Below are 18,570 nucleotides of genomic sequence, written 5' to 3' on the forward strand. Positions count from 1 at the left end.
CCTTCCTCTCTGAAATCAATAAAAAAATATATATTTTAAAGAAGTCACTGGGATAAAGCTTTCACCCATTGTATTTTGCCCTGCAGGATAGGAGAGAAGGGATGACTACAACTATGAAATATATAAGTATACTAGTATATGTATGTATGCATGTATTGGTGGTTATATACCTTTTTGATTGTCTCATATGGCATTGATAGACACTTACCTAGAAATTTTAAATATTATTTACATTGAAAAATACAAAGTTGCCTGTCACTCAGTCATTATTAAATTTCATAAAAATCTGTTTTAAAATATAATGCAGCTCAGAGTTAAATGCTTAGGAGGACTCTGCTAAAGCTTTGATGATGTAATTTTAAAATACCTAAGGCAATTACATGGCAGATGAGAGTGGATCTGAGAAAGTTTCAGTTATCATAAATGAAACTCCTCTAAGGTATTAGTGCTAATAGAATCCAATAGTTTTACATGGTTACTTTCATGATTGAAGTGTCTCCAAAGCAGACCCAAAATTCAGTAATGAAACTAACAAACAGTGATGGAAGAAAAAGATTTCCTTTATGCTAGGTGATTGTAAATGTCAGTAACATGTTCATTGGAAAATCAGAAGAGTCCTATTGAGTATAATGCTACAAGATCGTTCAAAATTAAACATTCACATTTTGTGAAGTTGAATTGCATTTTACTCGTTCATCCTAATTAACTATAAAAGCTGAATCTTTGTACGGGCAAAATTTATGGGGAAAAGTAGTAAAATTGATGAAGTAGACATAACCCAAGAAGAGTTAGACAAGCAAGTAATTCGGGAGGAAATTATACGTCTGAATAATTTGTCTCAGAAGCAAATGAAGATAATTTGATAATCTTTGGACTATTAAATGTAGGTACCTGGGCTTTAATTTTTCTTTTGCCACTGACAAATTGAGTCATAATAGACCATTTAATATCAATGAATTTCTCCAACTAATAGCTCAGCAAATGGTAGCCCATAGCCTTAAAAAAAGAAAGTGCCCAGTATCTGCCTCTTTATTTCAATAGACAGGTTTAGACAACACTCAGATCGCTTTACAGTGGTCGGATAAAGACTGTCCTTCCACTAAGGGTTGTTTTGTGGTGCGAACTCTTTGTTGAGGCAGTGCAGCCATACTGGGGAAAGAAGGCCCTTGGTGTCAGAATCATGTGTCTGCCACTCATTAGCTGCTTAGCCTTCCAGCGGTTCTCAACCTGTGGGTCGCGAACAATGAAAATACATCCTGCATATCAGATATTTACATTATGATTCATAACAGTAGCAAAATTACAGCTATGAAGTAGCAACAAAAATAATTTTATGGTTGGGGGTCACCACAGCATGAGGAACTGTATTAAAAGGTCGCGGCATTAGGAAGGTGAGAACCACTGCAGCTTAGACAGATGTTTAACTTCCCTGAGAGTCCATCTTCTCATCTGTAAAAATGGGGATAATAATATCTATGCCTACAGAAGTAAATCTTCTCTCAAAGGAATTCATACCATCGAAATATTCATTCCTGCTAGCCCTTGACTTCCACTCATCCACCAGCTTCCTCATCCACCAGATAAAGGGAAAGAGCCACCTCTTGAAGTCTGGTGCTTTGTGTATTTCCAGCCCTCACAGCAATCCTATGAGGTAGGCACTATTCCATTTTATAGGGCAGGAAACCAAAGCTCAGGAAGAACGTGTAACTCGTCCAAGGCCACACAGCCAGCAAGTGGTATAGCAGGATGAATTATAAAAGTTATATGACAGTAAAGTTTTACTTCTTTAAAAATGGGTTTAGTGTTTTCCATAAAAAAAATTACTTCTGTTCTAACACCCTTGTAGTGCTTTGTTTGTCTAATCAATGCCTCTCGCTGTAAAACCAGAGTATTCAAAGGACAGCTTTAAATAACAATAATCACAAACTCCCTGGATTCTGACAGCCACGATAAATCCTGCTTTAATCATGCATTAAAAACATGTGTCATCTGTTTGATAAGCAGTCCTCTGCTATTGCTTGAACTGGCAATGAATTAATAAAGCTGAATATCTGACAACTCTAGGCATATGTATGAAATATTCCCAAGGGATCTACATGTGATTCTCAGCTCCCGCCCTCCTGACAAGAAGATATGGTTTCTAAAATGGTATATAAGGAGACTGGCTCACACTTAGAACCTTGAAATTTTCAAAACTATAAAAAAAGTGAGTTCAGAGACAGGTCCTGGTATGAGACAAGGCCAGAAGAGGTGACAATCTTGGAAAGAATGGCTAATGGTTGTGTTATCACCTGGGTTTCAAAAGCTCCCTGTGAAGTCCCAAAGTCTGCCCAGTAACCTGCTACATCCCTGTCTGCCCAGTAACCTGCTGCACACCTGTCCACCCAGTAACCCTGCTGCACACCTGTCCGCCCAGTAACCCTGCTGCACACCTGTCCGCCCAGTAACCCTGCTGCACGGAAGGCACTCCTGAGTTGAGAACCAAGGTTGCAGCACCCCTGCTCTGGAGCCTGGCTATTTGTAGACATGGACTTGGAAAGCCAGAGGGAGAGAAAAGACAGACTCGATGATCTCTTCTGCCAGCTGCACAAGTCACACCACCATTTTCTTCATTGCATTCCTGGATGTCACCTGGCCCAAGATTTATTTTCTCCCTCCAGCTACATGACGCTAATGAAAGGTTTGAAATATTGTAGGCAGCAGGCTATGAGTATGTGGTCTGGAATACTAAAGGAGAAAAGAGAGTGTCCCACCACTTACTCATTTTACGACGATAAACCACTTGTAGGAGCCAGTTCATAAATGCCCTATTAGTAGAGAATGGTTGGCATGGAGTGCAGGAGTTAGAGAGATAAATTCAGCCAGATTTCATCCCCTAAAATTCTGGAAGCTTCTTGACTAAAAGGCATTATTTCAAGTGATTTGTTTATGTGCCAGGAAAAACCTTGAATCTTGTGTCATAAATTAAACCAAGAATTCATGACAAAGAAGGGAGATCTGAAAACTGGAAGAGATATTGTCTCTTCTAATCTGAAAGTCTAGGGAATCTTCAAATGCAGCCTCAAGTCCCTATATCAAGGATATATAGTCACCCAGAGTTGACCCAGTGAGTACTATGTGAAGGAGTGCCTCTCTTTACACACACACACACACACACACACACACATACACTCAAAAAATATGTGAATCAAATTTTGATAAATAGTATGTTCTGGTGGTGAAAAGCAGACTCTATAAAGACTTTTCTGCACTTTTCTCCTTGGGAACATTTAGGAGCATCATTTCATCTCTATAAGCCTCCGAATCCTTGTATTTCAAGCAGTATAACTGAACCTGTGCAATTACATTGTTGTGATTATTGATAATATGTGTCTATGAGGTACTAAGCACAGCGCTGGGCATGTCACACACCCACACTGCTCTACTCTCCATTCTAGCATAATAGCAGTTTCATTAAAATTCCCTTGGAATATATGATTTAGGATGAACAATGGCAAGTTCTTTAAAACTGGGACTCCTTTTGTAAAGTGAATTTAACTTTTCCTGTTATTTTAAATGTTGTTAAGTTATTGTGAGGAGAAATAAGATTTCATGCTGACATTTAATGAGTGCTCAGTAAGTATTAGCCCTAATTGTTATATCATTATTAGTATTGTTGACATTTTTAACAGTCTCTGATTGATTCAAGTATGCTTGAACTGCTTATTAAACCATGTGCAACTCGGAGGTAAAGAAAGTGTCCGTAAGAAATTATTTGGATTACTTGTAGGGGAAAACAACGGCATTGATATATAAGGAAAGAAGCATCTAAAAATGTTATAAGATTAGAATCAAGCCCTAATATTTCTTCACATAACTTACACCTCTTACACACAACCAGGGTCTTCAACATAAAAATAGGTAAGCTGGAGAGCTCTCTCTCTGCACTCTGATAACTTCTGGCTTACTCCGTTTTCTCCGTTTCCACAAAGTCTCATCTGTAGCTCACTGTTTTAATTATGAATTAAAATAGGTTCCCAGAAACAGCTTCGTTTTCCTCTGCATATTGCAAACATCTTTGGGGTCATTGTTTCCGAGGCCACCACATAGGTCAACACGAAGAGGGCGTTGGGAGTCCCAAGCGGATCTTGGCACATACAGGCCGTCACATATGGTCCTCATGTCTCAGGCCCACCAGTGACCCTGAGGAAAATAGTCTGTTCCCCGAGCTCCAGAATGTTACTCAAGGATATAAATGTGCACTATGCATTTCCCCTTCTGTTACTCCGGGATGCTAGGGTTAGAAAGAGACTTTCAGCTTGTATATTGGAAACTGAGCCTCAACAGTGCTGCTAATGCTTTTTTTTCCAGTTTCATTTATAAATTTATCAGCAGTATCTGATCATTGATTTCTATAAAATAACTTACCATCAATTTACATTTGTTTCAGTTCACTCCAACTTGGTTAACAGGGAAAATGAAGGAAAATACTGAGCCACGGAACCGTGGCTGAAAGTGGCCTAAATTATAAAATTTCCTCGTTGTCACTGTCAGAGCGACAGGTGAGGTCTTTAAAGGCTATTTTCTCCATAATCAAACCTAGACCCAGATGGCCCTCCCCACAGATATATGTGAATCATTATTTTTCTAATGGCATCCATGGTCATTCACACACCATAAAGTGAGGACCTCTTAAAGTCGTCCTGGGTGCATTTGGCTTTCTCTTATTTTTCCCATCCATCTTGACATCATTCTAGCAACTCTGAGACTGAAATTTTCTAAATAGAGAAATCTTTGCAGTAATATCATGTAAAAGGAAAGTTCTAGGAGAGCCCTGACTTTTCAAAAAGTTATATCTTTTCCTCTCCAATTTATATTATAAATGAAAAAAATAAATAAATAAAGGTCCAAAACAAGGGTCAAAAAAAGAAATTATTTAAGAGATATTGTTATTTAAATCATCCACTTGTAAAGCTGTGACCATTGTTATTGGAATGTTTTTTTTTAAAACAATATTCTCAGTCTTTCCAATGAAGATATTTCCAACATTTTATTACATGAGTTATCTCGAGGAAATCTGTATACTATTTTAAAATTTCCCCTTCAAATTTACTCTAGTCTCAAATGTAATCGATATGTGTGATAGTAACTTTTTAATTGCATATCATCCATTGGTTTAAAAAACTGCAGAACCTTAATTTCTCCAAATGTGTTATTTATTTCTATTAATCCTACTATCCAGCTCTTGTTGCTATTACATAAAATAATTGATTCTTATCCTCCAAGAATACTTAAATAATGGTTAGCCCAACAATTTTCAACCAGTGTGCCACAAGACTTTTTAAAACATGCAATACCTAACTATTTAGTCAGGGGCACTGGCATCTTTTCCTCTACATTGTCAAATAAATGACAACAGCCAACACAACAGCTGTCTAGTGTGAATGAGTCAAAATTATAGCTATTTTTGTCAGATCAGCAAAAAATATATTTTTTGGTGTGCTGGGGAAATTTAGTAATTAATTTATGTGTGCCATAAGATGCAAAGGTTGAAAATTGCTGGTGTAGCCTGTTAATGCCCACATAAATGCATACTTTTTCCTGAAGAATTGTGCACTTTTTAAATAAGAATTATCAAATGTGGTTTTAAAAAGCCAGTACTACCCTGAAGTAATTCATATTTTTCACCAGAGTATTATTCTAATGCCAAGACCTTATTGAACCTGTGCATATTTCACAGCCTTGAGATACTGAGAACGAGTCAGATTATGCCCCCCTGACACTGAAAATGTAAAAGCTGTACTGAATTTAATATTTTAAAGCTTTAAATTGGGATTTGATATGGTAATGAAAACAAGCTTTATGTTATTGGTTCTTGGGTGAGAGAGCCAGTCTGGGACTGCTGGGACTCCTGCTCATCAGTCCTCACTGGAAACAATTCCAGGGAGAAATATAGGAGTTATCGTCACAATTCAGGCACATGAGCAATAGGAATACTGGAGGCAGAAAATGTGCAATTTCATGCTCATTCATTTCACAGAGGATTTACAAATTGACCTGACTTGAGCAGCCACTCCTCCAAAGGCCTGCAGGCATCACCGAGCACCGTTCTCACCACCTCCACAAGGTTGGCCAGAGGCTCCGCCACAGCACCTTTCTTTCTTGCCGGGGTCCAACCCCAGAAGGTCCAGGGGTCCCCAAAGGTGTGGACGGAGTCGGCGAAGAAGGAATGACACGGAGACAGCGTTCAGTTGATCAGCAGCCTAGCCAGGATCTCTATCCAGGATCTCCAGCCAAGTTCTGGTCTGGATCTCCAGGGAAGTTCTGGTTCAGGATCTCCAGCCAAGTTCTGAGTCCATGCTCTCTTGCTAGGTTCTCTAGGTTCTCCAGCCAGGTTCTGTAGCCATGTTCCCTCGCTAGGTTCTCCAGCCAGGTTCTGTCCAGGTTCTCCAGCCAGGTTCAGTCACCAGGTTCTAGTCAGGTTCTTTTGCCAATTTCTGTAGTCAGGTTCAATCCAGGATCTTTTGCCATATTCTCTCCAGCTAAGTTCTTCTGTCTTCTGGTTCCTGTGTAGGTTCTGTCTTCTCGTTCCTGTGTAGGTTCTGTCTCTCTTGGTTCTGTCTTCTTACATCTGTATTTATACCCGTTGATTCCAATCCTATCAATCTCTATTACAAAGGTTAGGGCATTTCTTATCTCCATTCCAAGGAGTAAAGATTATGTAGCTTAAGCATGATTGTTCATAGTTAAAGTGATTAATTACCCGCCTGGCACTTAGTTAAGAGGTTTTATTCCCTCCCTAACTTCAGGGGAAAATCCCTACCTGGGGAAACAACCTTTTTCAGAGACCTTGGTTAAAACACATAGTGCCAAGAAGGTGAGCAAACATATTAAGAACAGTATGCCATATACGCCAGGTCCCTTGAAACAGCAAGCATGGACCGGCTCCCGGCACTTTCTCCCTGTGCAAAGATTTTTGACCAAATCCTTGAGTTTGCATTTCTTCTGTTAATATATATTTTTATTGATTTCAGAAAGGAAAAGAGAGGGAGAAACAGATGGAAACATCAACAATGAGAGAGAATCATTGATCAGCTGCCTCCTGCACGCCCCACACAGATCAAGTCTGCAGCCCAGGCATGTGCCCTGACGGGGAATCAAACTGTGACCTCCTGGTTCATAAGTGGACGCTCAACCGCTGAGCAACACTGGCCGGTCTCCTGGAGGTTTAATTAAATGTAGGCTCCGATTCCATAGGTCTGGGTTGGGGCCTGAGTGTCTGTATTTCTGATGAGCTCCAAGGTGATGCCCATGGGCCACACTTTGAGTTGCAATAACCTAGATAAGGGACCAGGGATGGAGAAAATGGGTTGTAAGACAGGCCTTCAGCAACCTGAGCTGTGTAGTTGGCATATTTTAGCTGTAATACTTAATCCCTAGAATGGTTGTGTGGTTGTGATTTATATAATTTTGAGGACATTCTATCATTGTGAAGAAACCAGTGTACATTTGTCTTAACAATAAATTTGTGCTCTTTTGCATATGTGTTTTTTTTCATGTTCAAAAGCAAAAGACCAGGTGCCCTTTAAGAATATAAAGCACATCTGTGTCTAGACCAGTGATGGCGAACCTATGACACGCGTGTCAGAGGTGACACGCGAACTCATTTTTTTGGTTGATTTTTCTTTGTTAAATGGCATTTAAATATATACAATAAATATCGAAATAGAAATCTTTGTTTTACTATAGTTGCAAATATCAAAAAATTTCTATATGTGACACGGCACCAAAGTTAGGGTTTTTCAAAATGCTGACACGCCAAGCTCAAAAGGCTCACCATCACTGGTCTAGACCATAAAACTGTAAGAAATCCTGCAACATGAAGAATAGACATTAATGCCATGCAAATGCAAAACAATCACAAAGGAGAGGAAGGACAGTAGACCTTGGAGGAAAGAGACTATAGTGGAGTTGCCTCTACCTGCTGCCACCAACCTCAGATCATTCTCACTCCCTCTGGTTTAAACCAACTTGTGTGGACTGCTTTATCCCATTGGGGAAGGAGAAGAAATGAATTCCAATGAGATCAATTGTAAGCAGCTATCCGTCAGAGCTTCAATATGCCAGTGCCATAGAGCTGAGACTATGTAGGATCCAGAACCCCCTGACTCTAGGAAAGATTGAGGGTACACTGTTTGTGTGACACTAGAGAAACAGCATTATTTTAACCTGGGGTCAAGAGCTTCTTAGGATTAAAGAGGAGTCTTTGATCAAATCTTTTGAATTTGCATTTCTTTAAATGAAGCGGGGGCCCAGTGGTTGAGAGTAGACCTATGTATGAACCAGGAGGTCACGGTTCAATTCCCAGTCAGGGCATATGCCCGGGTTGTGGGCTGGATCCCCAGTGTGGGGCATGCAGGAGACAGCCAATCGATTCTCTTTCATCACTGATGTTTCTCTCTCTCCTTCCCTCTCTGAAATCAATAAAAATATATAAAAATTATGCAGGGCACTGAGCTTGTAGTTGTGCATTATTTTAACAAGAAGAGAAAGACATACTTGCATAAATCCTATTATCAACACCCTTTGACACTGCCCCTTCAGGAAGCCTTGCTTAAATCAGTGGTTCTCAACCTTCCTAATGCTGCGACCCTCATGTTGTGGTGACCCCCAACCATAAAATTATTTTCGTTGCTACTTCATAACTGTAATTTTGCTACTGTTATGAATCGTAATGTAAATATCTGATATGCAGGATGTATTTAGGCGACCCCTGTGAAAGGGTCGTTCGACCGCCAAAGGGGTCGCGACCCACAGGTTGAGAACCGCTGCTTAAATGGTAGTGTGCCATCAAACCCCCAAGGCAGCACACTGAACTGGAGAGCTAGTGTCTGCAAGGAACAGCCAACGTGCAAGAATTTCCTGCTGGGCTGAGATGAAGTGTTCACGGGCCCCCAAGGACTGGAAAGGTCATGGTCCCACACCACACAAAACTTCCATGTTAGCTGAAAATTAAAATGGCCTGTTTCTTCATTTTTTCTGATAGCGAAGTTCTGGATCAATTCATTGCCATGAAGCATCCTTTCGCCTCCTACCCCCACCACCACCACCCCCACACACACACACCCTGCACCAGCAACCCAAGCCCCTGCTCTGTTCTCCTTCAGCTAATGAAGGACAAGTTCTTGCCTCAAACCTATGGCATAATAAGGACTTCTCCATCACCATTCTACTTAGAGCGTTATTTTCTTTTATCCAACTGATACTTCGTTTGCACATAGTAGGCACTAACATTTGTGGGATGTACTTGACTTCAAGGGAAGGATTATTTCCTTCACAATGGATTTCATTTGGTTCATTCATGAAAAACAGAGTTTTCTTCAGAGTTTGTAATGATAAGCATGAACGTTGTGGTCTGAGCTGCCTGTCTCCCTGCTGCTAGGAAATGGCCATAATGTTTAATTGCACAAAATGCCTTTTATTTTTTTCCTAATCAAGAAGTTACGGGATCTGCTGGCTTAGCAGGTGCTTCAATTCTGCATAATTAGTTGCTAGGAATTGTTGAGCCTAGGCTGATTAGTCTCAGCCAAAGGAAATTAAATTTTTTTCCCGTCAACAAAGCCCTGAACACAGCTAGAGATTCTTGAAACCACAGTCATATCCAATTCATCTGCTAAGCCCAGACCCTGGAGATGGGAGAGGCAAGAGGTGGGAGATAAGAACCAGCCTCACCACGCGTGGGAGCGATTTGATGCCAGGCAGCATTCGAGGTTATGACGTGCAGGGACCTGAGTCTCTTCCACAGAATGTGGTTCAGCTCCGACAGGGCTTTGTTGTGATGCAGAATGAAGCATTGCTCTCTAGGTGCCTGCTGTTTGCTTCCCAAGTTTATACACCAGCCTCACTTGGAAAATGGAATCAAAACAAATGATCTGTGTTTGCCCCTCCTGTGTTTGGCACGTGAGGAAATTGGCCGAAATGGATGGAATGTCAGGGACAGATGCCTCCCCAGCCCCATCGTTTCACTCTGTTTTAAGTATATGCTTAGCTCAGCCCTCTCTGTGCCTCTGTCATGGTGTTGACTTTTCACTTATTGTAGGGGATTTTTTCTGGCCTCATGGGATGACATTGTAAAGGGGACCCATGCTCTTCCTTGTTGTGACCAATATGCAGCCCTTTGGACAGTGGGTGGCCATCATGTGTGACAGTGATTATCTATCTGCTAAGATGTCATTAGAAAAGGCTGACAGTTCTGAGTCCCTGAGATGCACGCAATGATTACTTGCAACATTCACTTCATTGAGCACTAGCTCGCCAACTGCATGTCTGCTTTGCTCTTATAATGAATGTCAATAAGGATCCCTGTTAATATGTTCCACCATCAAAGTCAAGGCTGGGAGTCTGGTATGGAAATCAGAATTAGTTTGTTTAAAGGCATTCTTTTAAAGATTGTTCAATAAATCCTTCTGTAGTCTAAATGAAAATTAAAGGAAATATTTTAATATCCATTTTATAAAGAGTCACAGATTGTTAACATGCCATAGGTCAGTACTCAATAGCTATTGGGCGATGCTGTGACTTTAAATGGAATAGGCTATAAAACTAGGGGGGAAATCAGAGGGAGGAAGGAAGAGGGAGGAAAGCTCAAAGCAAATATTTGACTTCCTTCAGATTGCTTATCCTATATAATAAAAGCCTAATATGCAAATCGACCAAACAGCAGAACAACCATGGAACGACCGGTCACTATGATGCACACTGACCACCAGGGGGCAGACGCTCGTCGCAGGAGCTGCCCCTAGCCTGCAGGCCCCAGTTCAGCCAAGGCAGGTGCCAGCAGGGGCCCCCAGATCCCCCCACCTGTTGCCCCGCAGAGAGAGGTGATTGGCAGCAGCAGGGGGTGGGGCCAGCCAAGGCCGATGCCAGCAGGTCCCCCCCAGCCCCCCGGCCCCGATTGCCCCACCAATCGGCCCTCATCCCCAGCCAGGCCTAGGGTCCCTATCCGTGCACAAATTTTGTGAACCGGCCTCTAGTTTATAATAAATGCTTTAGTTTGAAAAGTTGAATATAATTCATTCATCTATCAGCACACATTTGATGAATGCATACTATGGGTCATGTACCATTTTAGAGATCTTATCTAATAACTAAAGGCCCGGTGCACGAAATTCGTGCATGGGAGAGTGGGGTCCCCTCAGCCCAGCCTGCACCCTCTCCAATCCGGGACCCCTTGGATATCCCTCTCACAATCCTGGACCACTGGCTCCTAACCACTCACCTGCCAGCTGGCCTGATGGCCCCTCACTGCCCCCCCCTCTGCTGGCCTGATCGTCCCTCACTGCCCTCCCTGCTGGCCTGATCGCCCCTCACTGCCTCCCCCTCCCCCCGCCTGCTGATTGCCCCTCACTGCCCTCCCTGCCGGCCTGATCACCCCTCACTGCCCCCCCTGCCGGCCTGATCGCCCCTCACTGCCCTCCCCCGCCCACCCGCTGGCCTGGTCGTCCCACGCAGCCTGCTGTTCGGTTGTCCTTGTTGTTTTGGTCATGACGGCCGCTGGCTTTTTATATATTAGGATTGATTCCTTTCTTTGTTATTTGGCTAATATTTTAACTCATGTAATTGGGATGAAACCTGAAGGTCTAGTTCAGTGGTCGCCAAACTGCGGCTCGGCAAACCGCAGCTCGTGAGCCACATGCAGCTCTTTGGCCCCTTGACTGTGGCTCTTCCACAAAATACCGGCTCTTCCACAAAATACGGACTTCTGCTCATGGGCCACGAAGTTTCAATTGCACTGTACGTGTACGCCCGCAAGTGGTATTTTGTGGAAGAGCCACAGTCAAGGGGCCAAAGAGCCGCATGTGGCTTGCGAGCCGCGGTTTGCCGACCACGGGTCTAGTTAGTGTCTCCCTGATAAAGGAGAAGTATTAACACAGATTTTATAATTCACTGAACCTTTGAGGCCCTTACTAAGGAACAATGAATTGTATTAGAATTTATTTAAAAATTTTGTCTGCAAAAACAAATGAAATGAAAAGTATAAATTGGTTTTGTAGAACAATTTATATGTACTTCACTTTAGACAAACAAATATTTGGAGGAGAGGGAAATGAAGTTTATATACACGCATGTATATATATTCACACATAGGCTTCTCCGTAAGGATTAACTTACATCATGCAAGATCTCTGCTGGAGGGTTGTGTCTATTCACTTACCTGTGTGATACAGAAATGTGCACCTGATCACCTATCAAATCTCATCGTCCACCCTAGAGGAAATAGCATGGGAACAAAAATAAAAGAAATGCATTCTAGGAGCACTCTAGATATGTCCTTCTATAAATGTATCACTCTGGGCCTCAAGTTCAACTATAAAGTGAAAGAGTGGTCTAGATCATCCCTTATATCATGAAATTTTAGTGATTATATCTATACATCTGCACTAGGGGCCGCATGAAAAACCCTGACAGTAGATTCCATAGCTCTTCATGACTTGGCGGATTAAAACTATACTCCAGACATGCTTGTGTTTTAGTATCCTATTATGGGACCATCTGCGACTGAAACATTCAGTGTCTTCCATCCATTACTGTTTTCAATGTTTGAATCAAGAGTTGATGTTGAGTAAATTACATCATGGGAGTTGATGTGTTCATTCTGTAATGGGTTGCTTTTTTTATGAAAGTCCACAGTGTCTTTTGGTGATTTAAAATAAAGATATATTCTTAGAAAATTTTTCTTTAAAAATAAATGCTAAATGGTGCTCTGTTGCTATGCTCTCCTTTTACTCTCATGATAAATGTTGCCAAGATTCTCCTCACTTCCATTAGGAATTATTACTGCTTTCACCCAGATTGACTTTGGCAAGTTACGTTTAGACTTATTTCAGTCAGATCCTTTGACCAGTACAACTTTTGGCTTCTAGATAATTGTTTACTTCCATCTATCTCAGTAAGGACACTGAATCCTGAGAATGAGGGTGGGAGCTGGGGAATACATATGTAGAAGCTGGTCAGGTAGCCATCTATAATTCAGTTTCAACCTTTTAAGGATGTGCATAACTAAACTATCTCAGCTCTACTTTCAAATTCACTATAAATAAGAAACCAGTTTTAACAGGGTTGACTACTTCTGGAATGCAAACTGGGTAAACTTCTAAAGAAATGGCTCCTTAAAATATAGAGTATCAAGTGCAAAAAAATTCAGCATCTCCTGTGCAAATCTCTTACTTCCCTTTAAGATATCCAACACTGGATTCAACCAAGATTTTAATTGGCTGGACTTTTGACAAGTTGAAAACTGAAGAAAACTTTTAAGCTTCTGAGATGCTGTGCCTGCGGTAAAACTGGTTGTTATGATCCATATCCCCTGGTTCATTGCGCTGTACCCATAAATACACCGTTTCAAAGTTTTTGGATAATAAAAGAAAATGTATTTTTAATTGGCTTTATTAAGAATTAAGATTTTAACATATAGAAAATTTGTTTTAGTAGGTGCTATATATATATATATATGTAAAGCACATTGCCTGGTTATTAAATCAACAGTGTGAGAAAAACACTCAAATATTCAGGTGGGAACGGTGGGGGAAATGGAGACTTTTGTACTGTGATGCTTACCTTTTGTGGTTTGTGATTATACTCAAAAATATTGTGCTAAGTGAAATAGCCAATCTGAAAAGACAGATATCACATGATCTCATTTATTTGTGGGATCTAATGAACAAAATGAATTGACCAACAAAATAAGACCGGAAGCATGGAGGCATGGAACAGACTGACATACCTCGATGTAGGGTTGGCAGGATGAGAAGAAATAAACCAAAGAACTTATATACTTATTGGAGGTCCGATGCATGAAATTCATGCAAGAGTAAGCCTCCCTTCCCCCAGCTGCCAGGACTGGCTTCCCTCTGGCACCCAGGTCCCGGGCTTCGCTCACCACCCCGGCTTTGTCCAGAAGGACGTCCGGAAGGACATCTGGTCTAATTAGCATATTATGCTTTTATTATTATAGATATGCATAGCCCATGGACACAGGCAATAGAGTAGAGAAGATCTTGGAGAAGGAGAGTAAAGGGGGTGGGAGGAATGGGAGATACCTGTAATACCGTCAACAATAAAAAAAATACATTTTTTAAACATTGCATTTGCAAAGTAAACAGTCAGAGACCTGGGATACTGCTTCATAAGCAAAAGGAATGCTGCTGATTGTATTGGTGTCTGAAAGTTGGTAGTTTATGGTTGGGAGAATATAAAGAATTGTGTGACAAATGGAATACAAACATGAAGCAGTGTGACTTCATTTTTTAAGTTAATTGCAGCTTACAGCAGTGTTCATCGTTCCTTTTTGTCATTCCTTATAAAGACCTTGTTAGTTTTATGAAGAAATCATGAATCATTTCAACCAGAAGTACGTTCCAGAGAGAAATCGAGTTCCTCAATTTTAAAACACAAAACCACTTAGTTGGGAGAATTAATGTTTTCATATGACAAAGCCTTGTTGCTGAATTAAATCCTTGTTACATTTAGTAGTTTGCCAAGCACAATATCGTTCTTTTTAATCCATTAATGATTTCCTATTATAACTACAACAAACCATCCATATGGTGTGTCCAGAAGTAACATTTGGGTCATCTAGCTTGCCTAGATTTACTCGCTAAGTATTTTATATTATGTTTACTCAGGCCATATACATGCTAATCTTTACTCAGACACCTCTTCTACTTTATACAAATGTCTGCATGCAAACTAAGAAGAAATCGTCCTTTCTGTTTTAACCCTAATATTTGCCATCCTAGATCATTACTCCTCTATTCCAAGCCAGATTAACTTCTGTTCTAGATTTAACAAAATCATTTTACTCAGAATCTGATGAATCCGTCACCTCTTAAGATCTGGTCATCTCTTCAGCTTCTTGCCTAACTCTCACAGATACACTGAGCTTCTGTCTTTTCAGTTGCTTTTTTTATGGTTCTTCAGATTATTTCCATCTCTTTCTAAAAGAAGGCCAATCAGCTCATTGCTGTATACCTGTTCTTTTGCCAAACCATCATGCCTTTCCTGTTCTCAACCTCCCTTCTCTGGTCTCACTCTGAATGCCCCTGTTCCCTCCTTTTGGCGCTGGCTGCCACTTCACACGCTGAGGAACCCACTAATTCTGTGTGTCTTTATTTCCCTGCAGTACTAATGATCTGTCATCTGCTTATCGGAAATATAACATTTCTTCTCATTTCCTTTGTCCTTCTACCTGATTATTCTTAGTGCCCATCGAGCCATTTTATTCTCTCTTTGTCTTCCTGTTACTGATATTCACTGATACTTATTTATCAATGAATGAAGCTGACAGGCAAATAATTTGCATACTCTATTTGCATACTTCTTACTATTTGATGCCTTCATGTGCACTCTAGTTCAATCCTGACAATCCTAAGAGGTGGGTGAGAAATACATCCCTCTTTTAGAGGAGAGGAAACCCATGCCCAGAGCATTTTAAATAATTGGCCCCACAGCTATCTATGCCGAGGTTAGGACCGAGGTCTACCGATTCTTTGTGCTGTACCATGCCATATCTCCTCTCTCTGGCAGAAGGACTGCAATCCACTAAAAGTCTTCACTGCATTAGAAACTGGATGGAAATTAACCAAACCCTTCATTGTACCTTTGCAGATGAGAGTCCCTACACTAAATCCGCCAGCCAGACAAAGCCGCCTGATGGAGCATTGGCTGTGAGGAGACAGAGCATCCCAGGTTAGACCAGATTGTTGGATTTTTCAGCTGTTTGACATTTGAACCCTGCTATTTGGTGATGCCAAATAATCCCACCGTCGTAATAAACATGATGCTGTTCCATAGGGCATAGACTGCATTCTATACAACTTGTTCACAACAATATTCATGAAAGCTAGACTCTGGAAAAGCTTGCAAACTTGTGAGAATTCACTTTGTGTGCAAATTCTCTGTGAAATGACCTGAAGTTATATCAGTTCATGTTCATTTTCCTGCTCTCACCTCTGTTTTCAGGGGATGACTTTCACAGAAGCATCTATTTCTTTACTGAGATATAACCAGCAGAACAAAGAGGCTCAAAATCGCTGTAGCTGATTGTGTATGTGCTGAATAAAAATCATTCCTTTCTTCTTAGCTCTTTGAACCTGAACTTACTTCCACTGGACAACTCCTGGAAAATTCTGGAATTTTCTTTCCTTAGGAAGCTGTGATGAGGATTCTTATAACATTTAAGTGACACCTGTTTTTTCAACAAAAACATTTTGAGCTATCTTTAAATGTCTTTACCCCCGAACTTCAATATTTTAAAGCTTTGACTTTGACAATAACATATCTTCTTAAAGTTAAAGGTGGAAGGGTATTCAAAATATTATTAAAACTTCATCTGAACTAGGTAATTTATGGAAAACCTCTATGGAGGCAACTGTACTTAAGGGAAGGGTTAAAAGCACTAATGCATTAGACATTTATGAAAAATAATGTCTTTATATATTTAATACAAGGAAATTGAGTACAGCTAAACCTTCGCTACAGGATTTTATGTAGTAGATTTAGCAATTCAGGAGAAACAAGGCAGTGTCCTCAACAGTGAATTGAATGGTTTTGCCTCTCAGTGAAAAGGGGAATCTTTCATTTGAATAAAGAGTAAGATGAGTTCCGTTCTGAGCAGCCCTGTTCGTGATTATTATTTATTTGTATAAGAACTACATGTAGTCATGTTTGTTCTCATTCTGAAGGCTTAGGTTCATTATGAAAGTACATGGCTTATAAAAAAGGGGCATGTTGTGAATATGTTATGCACCCTTGTCTGTATGCTTTAAAGTTGCTAAAGTAATTTGAATTCAGTAATTAGATGGCATCCCGCAGTCCTAAGACTTCTTTGGTTCCATCCTAGAAAACATCCGTCTTAGTGCTGGTCACATTTAGAAAAACTATTGTAGCTAGCTGAGGGCTGTGCTCTCTGTTTTCTCCTTGTCAGCATCAAGGAAGTACAAGGTTTGCAGTTCAAGAATGCTAGCTACCCATCAATTCCTTCTTGTCTTCTCTACAGTAGCTGGCACTCCGTACTCCTCTGTGGGGAAGAGTGGAGAGAATTACCACTGTCCTTACCACATTGTATGACACAAAACAAAAGCACCGACTGTCATCATGTTTTCCTTTCATGGGTTCTCTAATGGTGTGTACTAAATTATAACACATGTCTGAGGGCCAGGCTTTGCCTTAAAGTCACTGACTAATTTTAAAAATTACATGTTATGGTTGGGAGAATATACAGAAGTCGTTCATCATAATTCTTGGTTCATGACACTTTAGTGATTCTTCACTGTGTAATTTTTCCTTTTGTTCCTCCTTATAACAGTTTAAAAGTCACTGCAATCATGGGCCTGTTTTGTAGGCTTCATGGGTTGTTTTCCTGGGGTTTTAAATAGGCACAAACACCTTTTGCCCACCTCTCAGAAGATAGTGGTCAAAGGGCCAAAGGTCTTCAAAATCTTAGTTGTTTAGAAGAGTCCAAGAAAAAAGCCCCACCAGCCACAGGGCTAAGGAAACAAAGTGGTTAGGAGCTGATTATTACTCTTTTTGTCTGGCCTATGTAATCTTTTTAAAAATTTTGAATGAATAGCCAATATTTAAAATTTGGGAGATATTATATTAAAAAATAGAGATTTCTGGCTTTTCTTTTTTCAAAAAAGAAAAGAAATGTATCAAGCCTAGGGAATCTGGGCCCAGATTTATCACATTTTTACTAGATCTTCTCTATGTATTTTTTTCTTTTTTATTGAATTTATTGGGGTGACATTGGTTAACACAATTTTATCGGTTTCAGTTGTACAATTCTATGATACATCATCTGTATATCATATTGTGTGTTCATCACCCAAAGTCAAGTCTCCTTTCATCACCATTTATTGCCACTTTACCCTTTTCTACCCACCTCCATTCCCCTTTCCCTCTGGTGCTATTACTATTACTATATTACTCTTCTCTTGAGAAAATCAAGGAACTTCTTGGATGCTTCCTAACCGACTTCTGACACATGGAATTCCGAAACCTTACTGTCATTTTAAAATTATCTATTCTTGCCTTGGCTGGTGTGGCTCAGTTAGTGTGGCTCAGAAGTTGCTGGTTCAATTCCATGTCAGGGCACGTGCCAGGTTGCAGGCTCAGTCCCCAAGAGGCAGCTAATTGATGTTTCACTTTCTCTTAAAAAAATAAAATAAAATAAAATCAATAAAAAACTATTCTTTTTCTGACAAAAGGAAGTCTTCCCTGACCTTTGGCCAAAAAGTCACTTAAAACAAAGAGATCTTAACCCATCACCTACCATGTCCACCTTTACCCTTAGTAAGTCCACAAGAGAGAAATGGAAAGGCCAGGGAAAGCACACTCTTTATTACTTGCTGGAGCTTCAGCTGAAAAATCCCAGAGTGTTCTGATGAAGTAAGTTGGACCACATGGGGCTATAAGAGCAAAATGCACATTTACAGCCTTTGATTCTCTCTCCTGTGCTCATGTCCCATCTTACTTCCCTCAAAGATAGTATTACTACCCTGGGAGCAAGGAAAAATGTGTCTAGAGAAAAGT

The 18,570-nt window shown here is 40.5% G+C and overlaps 1 protein-coding gene across 6 annotated transcripts in view; it reads left to right on the forward strand.

Moving 5' to 3' along the window:
- GRIP1 (glutamate receptor interacting protein 1) overlaps window positions 1-18,570 on the forward strand; it is a 669,834-nt gene that overhangs the window by 479,424 nt on the left and 171,840 nt on the right. For all 6 annotated transcript variants that reach the window (XM_036297634.1, XM_036297637.1, XM_036297636.1 and 3 more), the window contains exon 2: window positions 15,646-15,726. In XM_036297634.1, coding sequence (XP_036153527.1) covers window positions 15,646-15,726 — 81 coding nt within the window. The remainder of the gene's footprint in view (window positions 1-15,645; window positions 15,727-18,570) is intronic.

Source organism: Myotis myotis, unplaced genomic scaffold (genome assembly GCF_014108235.1).
Source record: "Myotis myotis isolate mMyoMyo1 unplaced genomic scaffold, mMyoMyo1.p scaffold_m19_p_3, whole genome shotgun sequence".
Lineage (NCBI taxonomy): Eukaryota > Metazoa > Chordata > Mammalia > Chiroptera > Vespertilionidae > Myotis > Myotis myotis.